Raw genomic sequence first — 16,977 nt, forward strand, 5'->3', positions numbered from 1 at the left:
TCGTGGGTATTAGAACAGCCTGGCTCCTTGACAAGAATGAAGAGACGTATCAGTGCCTACTGGATGATGCCCGCAATCGACTCGCCTGTAAATTCTTCTCGCTGTGGGACAGCAATTGCTGATGACCTGTCAACTTCCTCGGTCGCTGTGCTCGCTTCAATAGAATGCTGGACTTGCAAATTTCGCGGAGAAGGACCAGGAGGAAACGGACGTGGAGCCAGATGAACTCTCACTGAGGTCACTGCCATCCGTTGCAATTCTGCCGACGACTGAACAGGTAAGCGGCCCGACAACGGCCCCCAAGTGCCTAGACACTCTACACGTGTGAAAACTGGTGCAGGGTTCAGGTATCTGCCATGAACGCACCTCCTGCGCCCTGCGCAGGGTTCCCGACGAGCCCGGAGCTGAGCAAGCGGAGCGCAAGACCCGTACTCATGTTTTTTCACCGTAACGACGGGTGTTCTGGGAGACGACGAATAAGGATAGGGTCGCCATGTGCACCGGTTTACGTGCAATAACCTGTAGTCTTGTCAAGTTTTTGCAGAGAGACAAGGACTGTACGCTGATGAAAGGAGTTAGGCCGAACAGACAGGATATCAATGAGCGTCGGCTGACCAAGAACAAGATTCCCGTAGTCAAGGTGGATTCCCTCGCCACTTCGTCGCTAGGCGTTGAAACGTCTCTGCATTTTCACTCCACTGGTGTCGCAATGGAATCGGAATGTGGTTGTCGACGGTCTTTCAGGTGAAGGGGGGATAAAATAAGAAGGAACTATAAAGCCAGGTTGCCAAGCGGCCATTGAAATGTCGATGGACTGGCCTATGTGGAGCAGGGAAACATGACGTGGTCCATAGTGATCTATTTACGGGCGAACTTGAAGACAACAAAAGTCTAAGGAGAATGGTTCTGTCTCCTCTGACTTATTTTATACCTAAAACGATGCTTCTACATCCATTGATGACTGATATTTGAAGTTTGAGCACCCTTTAGGTCGAATTTCCAAGCAAAGGTTCTGTTTCGGATTGACATTCGTGCGACCATAACTAGGTTTTCTGTTTGCCTTGAAATTCAGGTCTCACGGTGATTACATGGAGTCTGATAAACAAAAAGAGGGACTGTAATACATGACATGGATTAGAGAACGTGACATGGAATAAAGATATTTGCACGCACGCTGTAGCTCGCGATTCGACGTGGTACGGGTGGCCATACCCGGAGGAGAGATGATAAATTTAAAATAGGATTCCTTAATGATACCCAAGAAACCTCTCTTCTAGGAACACTGTGCTCATGGCGAATTCGCCCAAGAGGGAGGAGATGAGGTTGGACGGGGTTCTGCAAATGGAATACCTATTTCCATTTCTGGTATTGCCACGGCACTCCTGTGCCGACGCCGCCTTTACACCATTAAAGATGGGGACGCCTCTGAGCGCCTGTGGCCCACAGAGAGGATATAGGTGAAATCTGATGTTTTAGTTTGATTCCAACTCTCCCACCGTGCGTGCTCTGCAGCAGACGGCAGAAGTTGATCAAGCCGAGATAATTCAAGTCGCGCCACGTGCCTCGAACGTGGCGAAGGCGTTTTCTTTTTGTTGTTCAAGTTTGAAAATTTGAAGTCTCAGTGACACCATCATCATGCACCCAGAAGTCAAGAAGATCCGGTCAATCCTTGAGGATGTTTCTTTCACTAGTGGAAGCTTCAAGATCAAAAGGGAACGATGCCTGCTTTACTACAGGCGTAGCTCTGAGGATTCCGTTGCACGGTTCGCTCTCCATTCACCCTACTTGTGCTCACTAACAAACAAAACATCAGAGTCATAAACCTAGCTCATCCAACGGGTACAGAGCTACATTCGTTAGCGGAGGCTTGTATACCGGCCCCTTTCGGTCGAAATTCTGAGGAGGTGCTCGATGATAATTACCGCAAGGCTCTCAAGCTGGATACTTTTCTTTTTGCCACTACACTAGATCTCCATATGACCGAGATTCTTGACCAAATTCGTGTAGACCTCGTGGAGGGACATTTATCTACAGAGAATCGTATCCGACCCGAGCTTTACAAACTGAATATCTATGGTGCGTAGCTGCATAATTCTTGTTGGCTCCTTCAAGCTTGTCCTCATATGTCCGCTATCAGGTGAAGGATCTTTCTTTAAGCCCCACAAGGATACCCCTCGCTCTGAAAATATGTTCGGCTCTCTCGTCATTGTCTTTCCTACTAGTCATCAAGGAGGCGGGCTTGCCCTCCGCAGCCACGGGAAAGAGTGGATCTTCGATGTTAGCAGTCTCCTTGCCAATAGCACCGCCGAAGTCCCGAGGATCGCCTATGCAGCGTTCTACAGCGACGTTGAGCATGAGGTCCTCCCCGTCACCTCGGGTTCTCGTGTCACCCTGACTTACAATTTGTACCGAGAACACGACACACACACACAGGGGACATTCATTGATACCGGAAACCACATTACTACCTCTGAACTCAAACAGTCCATTGCGAAACTCATCGCCGATCCATCGTTCTTACCCAGAGGCGGAAAGCTTGGCTTTGGTTTGCGTCACCAGTATCCTTTGAAAGCGAACGGCGGGAAATTTGAAGTTGCAGATGTTCTTGATCTTCTGAAAGGAAGCGACGCATCCCTTTACGGTGCCTGCGACAGCCTGTCTCTGCCTGTGGACGTCCGGATTTCCTACATGCCAAAAGGCGACGAGAAGCGAAGATACCTTACCGATAGCGAATTCTATCACTTTACTCTCTATGATGAGTCCCTCAGCCTTTGGATGAGGCAAGAAGGTGTTGAATCCGTCAAGGAGCAAGAGGATTGGCACGATAGCCGCATCCACAATTCGACTCGTATCTTTTGGGTTACACCCAGAACAGAATTGAGTCGAGTAACCACTCCTTTTGCGTACTATGGAAATGAGCCTGATCTTGGTTTTCTTTACGGAGACATTTGTCTTGTCGTTGATCTTATTCGAGAGGGTAGCAGTGGCGAAGAATCTGAGGAGGAGGAAGTTGCGGAGAGTAGTAGTGAATCTGAGGGCCTCTATTAGGTTGCTTCTTTCTACAACCGTATCGTGTCGTTAAACATAAATTGTACCCCCCCAAGTACTCAAGTTTACTCAAGATGTAATTGTGTACAGTATAACCTTCCATCATCAATTCTTCTCTACCAGTGAGCATTGTATTTACTGGCAGTCAATTTGAGTTACCTATGCCCCCAAGTTCAATACACGAGCAGTTTCATCTAAGGTTGCAACGTCCGCCATTTAAATTTACAAACGTTCGCTGAGCTCAAGCCAGTTCGATAGTATGGAAAGTCGGACTGTCACGAAAGTGACGAAACCGGATGAACGCGTTATTCGGCTTCCTTACGTTGCTTCCTACTGCCGTGATATATTCCTTTATCTTATGGATAATTCGCCTGGATTTCTGTTTGACAGAAAGCCTTTGCTCTGTTAGAATGTATCTTCACCAGCCTGACTCCGACATAACGTATGACACAGAAACAGCTATTAGGAACCGGTCGCCCTTGGACATCGAAAGCGCATGGATAATGCAGTGGATATGAATGCTGCTAGTGAATGTTTCTCCTTCTGCTTCGTTGACGAACACAATAAGTCGATAACTGTGGCTTGGAGTAGTCACTGTATTGACATAATGCGAGTTTATGTGGTGCGTTATCTTTTGTTCTAGTGTTCCCCGTTGTCTGACTGTTCTTGTCGTTTTCAGACATGCAGCCTCATTCCAGCCCTTTTGACAATCAATTTATGTCCGGGGATCCTCATTTTGAACTCGATGGAGACGGCAGAAAGCGCGACATTGGGACCTGTTCGTTAGCGAAGGAAATGACCAGTTGACACTAGTCCTTAGTTTTTAGCTCTGACTCAGACCTTAGCGCTCGAGCAGCCTTTTGGACTATCAGATATTCGGCCTGTGTTTTCCAAGCTATGCTCATCGGCCACCCTATGCCGAGATTATAAACTATATGCCAACGGGTAGAAAATTCGTTCTGAGATGAATAATTCGTCTGGCCATAGAAAGGGATGAAGAGGCCGACCAAGTCTTCTTCTGTCTCTTTGCCCCATTTCTGTCATTCTCGAAGACAATGGCCAGTCCCGCAGCGTTTCATGAGCGCGAATTCCCCTTCGCAGATTAATAACTTTCTGTTTCCTTGGCGACGAGGAAGTATTTCGGCTTATAGATGCGTCTCTCCGCACATAGTGCAGAGCCTAGGTATTGTTCGGCGCTCTTTCTCTATTGGGTGATGTCTTCATATGCGCAGGACAGTCTGGAAGAAGTTTCCATTGTGACAGCACAAAGAAGCGCGGCGTAATGCTCGCCAAGGCGATTGATTATTCTGACCTTCGTAACCATAGGTTTTGACTTGCAGCGATGCAAAGCTGCTGCGTACAATAAGCAAAACAATGCTCAGTGTAATTTGGAGGACGACTATTCATCACGTAGATAATATCTACAACACCACGCTGTGAGACATATCTTACTTCATCTGCCCAAGTTCATTAAATGTTGACAGTCCCAGCACGAACGATGACATCGGGCACAAAATCAGTGGCGTAGAATAACACAGGTACCTCACTACCAAAAAGCATTTTTGTTATTACTGATGCATACAAACTCTTGACCTATGCAAGAAAAAGCTCGCATTGTTGCATCTTCCGTCGTGATCCCATGAACGACTTTTAATTGCTTTCACTTGATGCCAGGAGGAAGCAAATAATGAAGAAGAGCGATAGAATGAATCAGGTGCGAGCGTCGTCCTCGCTCGAATTCTGAACTGTTGCCTCGTAGTAATTCTCGGCTATCCCGGTCATATTTCAGATCCTTCCGAAGTCGTCCATCCCGCAGGACAATCCTCAACCCGAATTCCTCTCCTAGCAGCCAATCAGACGCGGTATTTTTTAATTACATCAATTCTCTTTACGTACCGAGGAACTTGACAAGCTTGCAGCCTTTCTACACCTTCGAGTCTGGAGCGAGGTGCTACAGGGGACACCGGTTCACTGACATCGGAATATGTCGCGAGAATACCGTTGCTCGCACCCTCGGTCCTAATCCGTAGCGACCTCGAATCGCGTATAAAAAGGACCTGGTTTGTGTTTAGTTTCTTCAACATCTGCATCATGTCTGCTCCAGAAACCAGATACGCCCCTTCCGACCGTGCCTCTGTTGCCGGGGGACAACTCGTTGGCCAGTCCCACCAGGGAACTGTTGCTCCAAAAGCCGCCGTCAAGCTGCGCTTGGACCTTAACCTGGAGGTTGAGATCGCCATCCAGGCCAAGGTCAACGGTGACATCACTCTGTCGCTGCTGTAAGTTGGTCTGATGCCATTTTGGAAGGTTAGAACTGACTGTTTGATAGCGAGTAAACGTAACGTGAAAATGAGGGAGGGAGGTAGATTCGGAATATGCTCGTCGGGTTTTGGTAAGATTTTACTATATAATAGGTAGCTGTACGGAGTCCTGAGATTTATTCTGCTAGGACATCCGTTGAGACATCGCCTCTTCTTATTCCTCGACATTATATTTGGTGTTGATAGATTTTCTGGATATCAATATATGTATTGTTTGGGGAACATCAATCTATTTGAGTGCATTTTTGGGGATGCCTACTTTCAATCTCAGTATCCATCGTAACTGCGTAAGGGTTCTCGGGGAGTTGTTATGTGTATTTTGGAGCTGCAGTGCTCTCAGAGAAACACTTTAAATTGGAGAAACTTCTGCTATAACAGAACAAAGGATTCATAGAAATAATGTTGGAAATGTCAGACTTGTAAATGGTCCATGGTAAGGTCAAGTAGTGTGTTATTGTGACAGCTTAGACAATTCATGTCAATGAAATCGGGGTGTCCGTGTCTTACGAAGGGAGACAAGCCAAGACATGTAGCCAGGCAAGGATATGGGTGCCGTGCCCTACGACGGTCGCGTTATTACGTGATAACTTTCGTCTTACTGCCTAAGGTGCTAGTAGGTAGGTAGATAGGTAGGTAGAATTATACGGCACGATCCATCGAAGGGACGCCGGGCGTAGATAATACAACGGTCGTGGTGAAAGGAACGAAACAAACGCGTCGGCGCCAGTGTTTGCCGAAAATCGTCTTTCCCTTCCACCATCATGCGACGCGATACTTCTATTGCATAGAGCAGAGCTGGTCTCCTTGATGACTCCGACGACTCTATGGCAAGCTTTATACTGTATACCCGCGTCGACATGTGAAATGAAGGTTCAGCAGCGCTCTTTCATGGTGGCGTGTCCATTTCTGCGTTGTTAAGCCTTCATGTCATAACACAAACTCTTAGAGAAGATATATGGTTTCTGTTTCTCTCAATGCCGCCATTATGTATCTCTATGGAGAGTCATCAAAGCGTCTATGCGATCTTACTAGAATGTATGCGCTGGGAAAAGGTAGTGGCAGCGGAGCCCTCGTCGATTAAGGAAACAGGTCATTCTTATACTCTGCGTAGCTGATTATCACAGCGAATAAGCTGCATGCTACCAAAGGAACAATTGGATCGTCACATAAGCCAGCGGACTCTGGTGCGTCCTTCCTCCATGTATGCGCCTTCCGTTCCCATATCTGTTTAGTGAATATCAAGCGAAGAGATGACAGGACGTATTTCTGTTGTTACAGGCATGGGCTGGCATGCAAGAGGTCACCTCGGATGATTTGCGCGTTGTTGTTTCCGTATGGGAGATTTGAGTCGTGACGCAGATGCTACTGTTTTTCCTACAGCAAAGAACGTATCTCCGATAGTCATTCGAACGTGGCAAAGTCTATCAGTGATTAATCAAACGTACTATCACCGATTGCTTCGAGCGTACCTGGACGTGTTTGTTTCCTCGTTGTCTCATTCAGGAATCCTGATTCTTACCTAGTAGGCTTTACGAGTAACTTTGGTTGCAAGTTATGCTATTCATTGCTTTCAACACGTCAACCAGGGATTGGTGCACGACTTTTTCAACAACGCCTGATGCTCACTGACTGTGGTCATCGATGTGTCCGGGAGTACGACCATAAAACTATTGACAGAAGAATATATGTGAGTATCTCAGTCGGGCACAACGTGGGTGAAGCGACTGAGACATACAGATAGGAACGGCTGGACTATATAGGTGATCGGGAAACGACAGGAGGTATAAGTATATATAAGGCAAATAGAGCGAGTGATCAAAAAGTAAGATAAGATGAAACGTACGGATATTCTCCAACAAAAACCTGCAGTTAATCAGCAGGGCCGTGGCGGCCGCCTCATAGCTTTGTAGGTGTAGACTTCGGTGTGAGTATACAACTTTATGGGAGTTCGGCTTGTGAAGGGGGAAAGAAAAGATGCTATTTGAGGATGAAGTACATAGCTATTTGTACTATAGTAGAGTGGCAAAATGGACAAAGGTAACTAGAAGAACAATGGGATGTCGAAAGAAAGGCCACTGAAAGAAAGGGGAGGCTAACTAATGAAGACAAGTAAACGTGTTGTAGACAAAGGAAGGCAGAAGAAAGGGAAGGTATCTAGGGAAATAGTATAGTAGAATGTGTGAATCCTCTACATCTTCTTAAACACTGTCTGTTCTCCTCCTGCATTCCCCACCACTGGGGGATCATGAACTTTCTCTGGACTTTAGAAATCGCACTCCCTACTTTCGGCGCCGCTTTGTATCCTGGGAGTACCTTGCGACGCGAGCAGTACTTCAAACAGACATGCGTCTTGGACATCGATGCACTGGGCCCACACTATCTAGTGAGAAAATCAAAGGAACAGCCGTCATCTGCCGTGGAAGGTATGTATCCACTTATCTCTGACGCTCATACACTCATCGTCTGATGGGTTCTCCAGTACTGGAGGTCTTCTCGCAGCCAACTCGGGTATGTCATGACTACTTTGATGAAGTTGTGATCGTCGAACTGGAGGGGTGGATAATTCTGCAGACGCCATGCGTTTAGAAGCTTGGAACCAGGAACGCAAGCGCTCCTCACTGAAAGGACGTTGCTGAGGAAACGGACATCAGCAATTAATCCAGGGACCAGGAGCCCGCCTCACCATAGGCCCACCTGGAGTTCAAATTGGACGAAGGATCGGGTATGATGCTATGACCGAGGGGAATGAGGAAAGCAACATGTGCAGTGGCAGCTCAAGCTCCCGTAATATTGGAATGAGCTTTCTCTAGCCTGGCCAAAATATGTATTTGCAAAGGGTTTTCATCAAGTTTGAACATGCCGTCTTGAGAATGACAAATAAGAATAGTAGGGCCGGGTATAGTGGATAATCACGGGGCCAATGTGAAACTGAATTCTGGTCGAAATAAAGACTGGATAGAGGTACTTACTTGGGCAAGAGATGCAGCACAAAGAGTCCGATGGAAAATATCAGACCGGGCTGTTGGCCCGACCTTACTTCGGATATGAACTGTCGCTCCTAGAAGATTATCGATACCTCAGGATACTGTTCTGCATCGCCAGTCATATTTGTGCACTAAATATTCCGGGGAGACGTCGTTACACAGGGCCTTAGAAATTGGAAGCTGCGGCACAGATCTGGTTTCATGCATCAAGTTGTATATATTCTACAGATTGTTTTGCACATAGTCAAATTGCTAGAAGAACGGCATCTAGGTCGAACAAATTTCGGTGCACTTACAATCCTAGTTCGGCATTCGAAACAAAATGATAGCCTCCGGCACAACGGTACCCGTCGTCTTGCTTAATCCAGCGGTATCCGGCAACGCAGAGTCCCATCGTCCTCAACTTCGCCTGTGCCTTCTGATCCTCCTTTCTAGCTTTCTCTTCTGCTTCCTTTCGTGCCCGAAGTTCTGCTTCACGACGCTCCCGCTCCTCTCTAGCCCTCAGCTCCTTTAGCCGTTGCGCTTCGCGCTGACGCTTGAGCTCCTGCCGTTTGAGAAAATCTTGCTGGCGAGCAGCGGCCAAGGCGAGTTGATTAACACGTTCTCGTTCCTCCGCTTCCTTTCTGACTGCCTCCGCCATCTCTTCTTCCGCCTTACGAATAGCCTCCTCTAATCGTTTCGCTGCCCCGATTTCGGCCGCCTTGTCCATTTGAAGCTGGTTCCATGTCGCGTCCGATACGCCTGGATCGCGAGCATCCATCACTTCCGGATCAGCCTTTTTGATGGGAGCAGGCTTAGGTTTTGCCGGTTTTGCCTTGGTCACAGAAGAGGTCTTGATATTCGGTGCAGAAGTCGTGTTGGGATCACGATATTGCATGGGCGGGACATTCCCAAGAGAAAATCGTGCGGAGGGACTTGGAAGATTGGAGCTTCTGTCTTGACGACTTATAAGCATCTCATGCAAGCATGTCGCAGCATCGGCAGGATCTAAGATCAACTCCGTATTTTCATCGTCCGAGGAATACTGAAGCGCAATACTGATCATCTTCTGCGAGATTGTGATGACATCGCGAGCGTTCCCCCACGATGGAAGCTGAGACAACGCTTCGAATATGTTGGCTAGCTGCGCAGAAATACCGCTTGCTGAATCATCTAAACCTGGCAATGCGACGTTCTTCTTCTTCAGCTGCTTGCTCAGGATTGCCAGACACTCCTCCGGCCACAGATTCTGGAATACGATTTCTTCGGGGAATCGACTGGATAACCCTCGGTTGACCGATAAGAGCTCGTTGATATCCTCATCATAGCCTGCGAGGATCACAACAATCTTTCCTCTGATTCGCTCCTGCGTGAGGAGGTCAACGATTTCATCGATAGCCTCTTTCGCAAATACGCCATCCTTCAAGCGGTATGCCTCATCGATGAACAGAACTTGTCCAAGGGCTTTTTCGAACATTTTTCGCACCAGAGGCCCTGTCTGCCCGACGTATTGGGCTATGATATCCGAGGCGGAGCACTCTATAACTTCTGGACGGCCCAAGAAGCCCATGTCAAAATACACCTGTCCCATCTTTCGCGCAGTTGTGGTTTTTCCAGTGCCTCGTGTACGAAATAAGCATCCAAACTTGACGACTATCATCAATACACAGCACACCTGGTGGCCCCTTGAACACAAAACTAGTCGGGATCAGATCACGGACATCTTGACCTCTGCGACGACCCGCTGATGCAGTCTTCTGGTATCTGCGAAGTTTGGCGACAATGTCATCACAACCAACGACGTCCTTGAAGAGCTCCTCGATATTGACATCTGCATGACTTCCTCGATCAAAGGCGGGATCGAAGTCTGCCGGCTGGAATATCATGTCAACAGAACACTGCGTGCCTACACGAGTCATGTAATTTGCTTTAGCTTTGCTCAGCATGTTTTCAACCTCTCCAGCGTTGCCAAAGTTGGGTCGAATTTCTATTTTGGGGATTTATTAGCCATCATGGTGGAGAAATAGTTACAGATTGGACTGCTTACTTGCCCGGCCGAGGACTTCTAAAGCAACTTTTTTGGCTTCTTCAGTCGCTTGAAGGTCCTGAGATTTCAGCTTGAGGTCCAAGATTTCCCGCAGCTCATCAGTAGAGAAATCATCAAAGTTGAAGGCATCCTCGATGGCAAAGCGACGGCTGAGGCCTTGAAAAAGGAGATTCAGGTTCAAATCCGATTGAAGAAAGTGCTATATGTACCAGGATTGACATTCTGAAATATTGCGCTCTGAGTAAACAAAATGGATGAACGTATAAGGACCTACCTGGAACATCTCCTCGATTTGTTGCTTATAGCCTAGTAAAAGAACACATCTGTCCTCTCCAGGAGTGCTTTGAACTTCAGCAACGATGGTGTCAATGACCGCAGTCTTGTAAGGATCGTTCTGTTGTCCAGTGTTGCCCCCACCATAAAGCCCGTAAGCCTATTTATAAAGTACTTCATTGGGAATGGAATATAGAAGCAAAACTTGGAACCCATACTTCGTCGATTATCAAAACTTTACCGACCGTCGTCGCAAGTATTGCCTTGGTATTCTTCTCGGATTCACCTAATGCGCTCCCGACAAAATCGGCAGGATTTTTGACGACCACTGAAGAAAAAATGTAAAGGGTTGAAACAAAGCAAGAGTATGTGTATGCGTTACCTTCTCCATTGCTAAGGATGCCCAGGTCAGCGAGAATTTTGCCATATAGCTTCGCCACAGTTGTCTTTCCTGTTCCCGGAGAACCGAGAAAAACACGGTTGAGCGGCGATTGCACGGGTTCCTTTTCCTGTAGCTCGCGTTGATAGTTTTGTCGAATCGTGTCGTACAGACCTTGAATAGATGCTTTGACCGATGCAAGTCCAATGAGCTCTTTGAGCTTCGTCCAGCTCTCACTATGGACAATGGCTTCGGATGGGTCGGGCCCGATCAAATCCTCTTTCAACAACAGAAGATCATCCGGCCGGTGACCAGCTCTCCTTTCCCTACCCAGTCGTTCAGCTTGACGCTCTGTGATCTTTGAAAGGGCGTTTTCGAGTGCCCGAGCATTTCCAAATCCTTCCTTGCCTCTGCCTCTGCCCAGCCTCTTGATGGCAATACGCCCGTAGAGGCCACGTATTCCCTCCTCGACTTTGAGGCGCCCCGCATACTTCTTATGCAAGATCTTCTCCAACATCGACAACAGTTCTTCATCTTTATAATCCTCGAACTGTAAACGATACGGGACGCGACTCGGCAGACCGGGGTTATGTTCGAAAAATTTCTCCATCTGCTTGTTGTACCCTGCCAGAATGAACACAATGCGGCCGACATTATTCTCCATCTCTGCTAAAAGGAAATCTAGCACCTGAGACCCTTGAAAGTTGTGTTCGCTGGTGAGTTGATATGATTCATCGACAAAGATAGCACCACCGCCAGCATTGATAACACCTTCAACGAGTTTCTTTGCACCCTGGACGCCGTCATTGGCTAAACGCGATCCCGTGGTCTCCTCGAACGCGAGTCCAGGCAAGACCTGAAGTGAAGCCAGGAATTTCGCGTAATGTCGTGCTACCGTTGTTTTACCTGCACGTTGTCAACATTTCCTCAAAGGAAACAAAGAAGTCCAGAGAAGCTCACCGGTACCAGGGTTCCCAAGAAAAACGACGTTGAATCTCTCCTTAGACAAGTCAGTGTTCTGACGCTTGAAAACATCTATTTTGGCTTTAATACGAAGAATTTGCTTCTTCACAGCTTCCAGGCCAATCATATCCATGATAGCATCAATAGCTTGATTGCTGGCGCCTTCGATATCTTTCTGGTATTGCCAGTCCGCTTCAGCGTCGGATTGACTGGCAACCGAAGGATTTGACGTTGCAATTCCCTGCCGGTGTTTAGAACTAGCAGCCGCGGAATTAGCAGCTTTCTTGGAGCCTCGACTTCGACAGGATGAGTCACTTGTACCCTGGGCAGGGGTGGATGGTCTCGGTGCTGAAGAGGTCGAATCACCCGTCACAGACACAACGCTAGATCCCGGAGCACTGCTTGAAGGTGTGTTGCTCGGTGGTCTCGATGTTACATTATGCGCGAGTGCAGCTGCATCCTTCAAGTCCTGCATCTTCTGTCGAATCTCGTTTTTCCTCGCCTCTTTAACCTGTGTATCGCGCAGCACTTGTTGCTGCTCAGCGAGCTGATCCTCGATCTCCTTGATGCGACGAAGGTGCTCTGCTTCCTCCTCATCCCGTTTCTTTTGCCGGTCGAAGTCTTTCTGCCGTTTGGCCTCGGCTACTTTGGCATCTCTCTCACATTTTTTGCAGACGAGAGCAGGACTCTCGCTACACTTGTAGGATTGGTCATGGCCTTTGAGTAGACAGCAAAGAGGTATGATCTCGTGGCAGGCCATCTTGGAATGATCATAGAGCTGATGGCATTTCGATGGACATACATGTAGTCCGCAACTTAACTTGGTGCCACTACAGTAAAAATGAGAAAATCTTAAGGCATCAATAGACGGAAACGTACCATGGTTCTGAGCAACCACCGTCAGGGCAGAGGGTATCAAACTGAAGTTCGGTGCTTAAAAGCGCCGTTCGATCAGGATGTTGTTCACATCTAACTGGTAGACCGTCGTATATGTGCCCCTGCCCTTTCAGTAGATCAAAGAGCTTCCGCCACAGTTCCTTCCCCTTCTTGGCATTGGTGAAGGTATCGGAGTTGCCTATCATGATGAGAGCATTCCTGGCACGAGAGAGCAAAACATTGAGCCGCTCCGGCGCGCACATGAAACCGATATCGTTGTCGGGATTGCTACGAGTAAGAGATACGACGACAATGTCGCTCTCCTCACCCTGGTAGTTGTCTATGAATGATCAGATGACTGTAACTTGATCAATCGTAACTTGACGTACCAATAGTGGCCAGACGAAGGGATTTTTTCGTTGATTTGGCTGCACCGGCAGTGAGAAGGCCAGCACGGATGAGGTCGTAGGAATCGAGATCATTGAGCACGGGATCTGTATCTTCTCGGAGCTCGTTCCGAAGCTTGGAAAGTTGTCCTAAATACGGCGTTAACACTACCACTTTGTCGGTCCCGTATCCTTGCTGTGCTAGATACTTGACGATCTTCAGAACCATTCTTGCCTCGTACGTATTCTGCTTTGATGATTTGGAGCCCAAGTCGCGACGGTCAGCGATCTGCAGGTTGTCATCTTCAGGATGACCATGATTGATGAAAACGACATCATCCTGGATCCCGCGAAGGTGAGGTCGATTTTGGGTCTTGGGTGCGTCGAGAAGATCGGGATACGTCAAATGGCGAATGAGGGCAGATATTTCAGGGCGCATGCGGTGCTGAGCGACGAGGGTGTGATGGGGGTACCCTTTAAGAACAAGTCGTTCGAACAAAGACCTATTGAGGTCATATCCCTTCCCTTTTTCGACCGTCAGCTGGTAGTTGTTCACCTTCGGACGGAGCTGCCTAAGTAAAATCTATGTCAAGACTGCTTTCAGACCACATATAATTATACGTACTTGTGATCGCCAATTAGTATAAGCTGCTTTGCCGCAGTCCCGAGGGCTGCAACGACGTGACTTTCTAATATTTCACCCGCCTCCTCCACTAAGACAACATCTGGGGAAGCTGATTGGAGCTCAACGCCGTATTTCGCTGCAGCCGTTGTTGTACAACCAATTATTCGCTTGTTCTGGAGTACAAAGGTGTCCCGTTCATGGAATTTGCGATCCAGTTCTTCGAGGAGGCAGTTATAAGTGTGAGCGAGTCGATACAAGTCCTCGATTTCATCCCTCCTAATGGCTTCTTCCCAATTGACCAGATGACTTCGACGTGCCTCTAGTGACATGTCCCAGATCTCTCTAGCGGCCCTGACGTTCCCCGATTTCAGGAAAACACCGGCATTTTGGCCAGTCCTCCAGCGTTGCAACAAGTAGAACTCATCCACCGCCCTTCCTTTACCACCTACGGTGCGCATACCATCTTCGGAAAGAGGAACATAAAAAGCGTTGTAGAAGTCTTGTTCCTCAAATTCCAAATAGGCCAATAGAGTATCATTTCGAACGTCAGACTGGAGATACCTCTTGAAAGACTCCGGCAAACTCTTCGCTCGAACCGCAAGATCAGCCTTAAGTTCGTTTATGATGGTATGGTCACCGTGACCAAAACGAAAGGTGCGTGGCTGTTTGCGGAGAACCATAGGCTCTGTCCGGAGAGTGAACTTGCCACCTATGCGAACCATATGTTCGATGGGAATACCGATATCAAGAAGGTCTTCTAGGAATTGATCTAGGGCGTGATTGGTATAGCAGACCACAAGGATCTTCTGGTCCGAAAAGTCGTGGATGAATTTGGCCAAGAGAGCGCCTATAAACGACTTGCCCGTACCTGAAATTTAATGTCAATGGGTCTACGCCGCCGTTTGAAAAGTACTATACATACCTGGAGGTCCCTGAATGATAGATACGTTCTGTTTCAAGCCTGACAGCAGCGACATAGCCTGGGCTTTATCCAGGACGATGCTTTTGCCCAGCGACAACACGGTTTGAAGGTCTTGACCGGGGTTATTACCGAATGACCATATGGCCGATTGGAGGGCAAGGGGTTGTGATGGTCGAGACAGCTCGCTCCCATCTTTCCAAAATAACAGTTCCTGCGCGAGAGGAAGCACTTTCATCCGCTTCAAGGAAGTCAAGATCGGCTCATAAGAGAACACAGCAGCCTCTATCTGTATGAGCTTAACGTGCTGAGCTGACTTCATCTTCAACAAGAAATTCCGGACCGATGTCTCTCCTTCAAACTCTAGGACAATCTCCGGAGGATTCTTCGCTAACAGGTCTTCGTCCCGACGCACTGATGGAAATGCTAAGACTTCCCCGTCAACAAGAAGAGTGGTCAAAGATTGGTGCTTCAACAGCTTGGTGTTATCCTTTAGAAGGGACGCCTTTCGCTTCGCTTGGCCTTTGATCTTTTGAAGCTGTGGAAAATCGGCCGAACATCTAAAAACGATCGCCCACTTGTTCCGCCGACAGTCATCGCCCAAGCTGATACCTATTATTTTCATGTCGTCCACGACCGTACCGCGATGCTTCCTTCCTTTTTGCTTCCCCAGTGCGAGCTGAAGCTCTTCCCGCATCTCGTGAATCATGTCTTCCCTCATCAGCCTGAACTGGTTGTCGAGATACAAAGCTTCACGATGTTCCTCGGTACTAGGATCGTCGAGAGCCGTGCTGGGACGAAGGAAGGAAGCCTCCGTAGAAGCGAGTTCGCCAGCGGTGGGGAGGATCGCGATCTCACGAAAGTCAGGGAAGTCGTTATCGTGTCTGCCGCCGGGACGAATGTCATCCTTGGCAATAGCGACAAGGGGATCGGATACAACGGAAATGGTATTTTTGACTTTTTGGGCAATGTTGCGTATGTCTAGATGGGGAGAGGCAATGAAAAGAGGTAGTAGCTCTTCGGCGAGGGGTACGTAGGGCGAGACGACGTCGCTCGGGATGAGAATAAGCTGTAATAAGAGCCATGCGAAGCACTTCTGTCCCTTCTCCAGTAGCTGCTTTGTTTTAAATGCGTCCACAAATGCATCCCAGAAGATCGGAGGGTCAACAATGGCCTGCAACATCTTCGTGAGGAACTGGCCACTGCTGATTGTTTTTATCTCGGGCGCTTGCAAGTAGAGCAGAGCATCTGCCACACGACCGTTCAAAAAGGGTAGGGAAAGATCGGATCTAAAAGCAGCTCGTAGAGACGCGAGTCCATCCTTGCTCGCAATGATCTTATCGATACAAGTAGGTGGGTCTGGCTGAAGGCATATAGCCTCGAGGAACTGAGAGTATTGTGATGAAGTGGTTAATGTCTGCGTGCCTCGCAGGACACGGTTGAGAAGTTTGCTGAGCCTTTCTATGCGGACACCATCGTTCGACATGATGGTAGTAGGCGAAGACGAGGTGAGAGCAAGCGTGGTATCAACAACAGCCTTTGTTCAATTAGCGCCGTAACCAAACCTTACCAAGCAGCTTCGAATAGGCGCCTCGGAACACTATAGCCCCACTATACTTAAACGGGTAAGAAAACAATATCCCAGGTGAAGAAAGGATTTTATTTAAACATACGCTTGCGTCTGTGGTCATCCTCGATATCCGTTCTCATAAGTATCCGGTGGGTTCTATCATGAGCGCTATGATGTATTTATATCGAAAGTGGATGACCCGGACGTGTACGGCCTTGCGGTAAGGGAAAGGTTCCATTCATGGAAGGCGCTTGTTAACTTCGCCGAGGCAATGATGCATCGCAAAATGATTCGCATAAAACGGTGACGATAACAGGCTGAACCAACATTATTGAGGGAGCAATCGTTTCTAAGTTTGGAGCATTTGTCATGGACTGCAATCTAATTTGTGGATTTATAGTTGGACGGCCATCAGTAGACGGCGATAGGTGAAGGTATTGCCAAGTTCCTGTCTCCGTGAAGTAACGGATTCTTGCCATTCAATTAAGAACCTCATATCAAAGCGTAGGAGCCTGAGAAGTATCTAAGGAATCGGTATTACTGATCGCTGCAGACTCTTACCGCATCTTCATGTTCGACGATACCGAGATACGTAGCATGTGCGGAG

At 47.9% G+C, this 16,977-nt stretch overlaps 3 protein-coding genes across 3 annotated transcripts; 2 read left to right on the forward strand and 1 right to left on the reverse strand.

Annotated features, from left to right (window-relative positions):
• The first annotated feature begins 1,609 nt into the window (after nt 1–1,609).
• BT62DRAFT_988106 (uncharacterized protein) lies at nt 1,610–3,188 on the forward strand. The gene is made up of 3 exons (XM_043190097.1): nt 1,610–1,763; nt 1,814–2,076; nt 2,138–3,188. Exons 1-3 carry the CDS (start codon nt 1,636–1,638, stop codon nt 3,046–3,048), a joined length of 1,302 nt encoding a protein of 433 aa, XP_043037542.1. The 5' UTR covers nt 1,610–1,635; the 3' UTR covers nt 3,049–3,188.
• Nucleotides 3,189–3,655: 467 nt separating this feature from the next.
• BT62DRAFT_1008738 (uncharacterized protein) lies at nt 3,656–6,716 on the forward strand (the record flags this gene model as incomplete). The annotated part of the gene is made up of 7 exons (XM_043177480.1): nt 3,656–3,670; nt 3,736–3,826; nt 4,808–4,910; nt 4,968–5,327; nt 5,382–5,440; nt 6,494–6,570; nt 6,648–6,716. 7 exons carry the CDS (start codon nt 3,656–3,658, stop codon nt 6,714–6,716), a joined length of 774 nt encoding a protein of 257 aa, XP_043037543.1.
• A 1,929-nt stretch (nt 6,717–8,645) lies between these two features.
• Nucleotides 8,646–16,509, reverse strand: BT62DRAFT_995777 (P-loop containing nucleoside triphosphate hydrolase protein; the record flags this gene model as incomplete). Its single annotated transcript, XM_043190543.1, has 13 exons — nt 16,474–16,509; nt 14,804–16,411; nt 13,882–14,749; nt 13,260–13,828; nt 12,874–13,210; nt 11,992–12,824; nt 11,035–11,937; nt 10,871–10,980; nt 10,654–10,812; nt 10,589–10,601; nt 10,380–10,535; nt 10,008–10,319; nt 8,646–9,985 (listed from the first exon to the last, which is right to left on the reverse strand). Exons 2-13 carry the CDS (start codon nt 16,284–16,286, stop codon nt 8,646–8,648), a joined length of 7,083 nt encoding a protein of 2,360 aa, XP_043037544.1. The 5' UTR covers nt 16,287–16,411; nt 16,474–16,509.
• Between the last annotated feature and the right edge of the window lie 468 nt (nt 16,510–16,977).

Source organism: Guyanagaster necrorhizus (genome assembly GCF_019112545.1).
Source record: "Guyanagaster necrorhizus MCA 3950 unplaced genomic scaffold BT62scaffold_20, whole genome shotgun sequence".
NCBI lineage: Eukaryota > Fungi > Basidiomycota > Agaricomycetes > Agaricales > Physalacriaceae > Guyanagaster > Guyanagaster necrorhizus.

Bases quoted from the DNA above. Each gene is read 5' to 3' on its own strand.
- BT62DRAFT_988106 (XM_043190097.1), top strand. From the start codon at position 1,636: ATGCACCCAGAAGTCAAGAAGATCCGGTCAATCCTTGAGGATGTTTCT. The intron at 1,764-1,813 runs GTTCGCTCTCCA...ACAAAACATCAG, and splicing joins TCTGAGGATTCCGTTGCACG to AGTCATAAACCTAGCTCATC. The intron at 2,077-2,137 runs GTGCGTAGCTGC...GTCCGCTATCAG, and splicing joins TTACAAACTGAATATCTATG to GTGAAGGATCTTTCTTTAAG.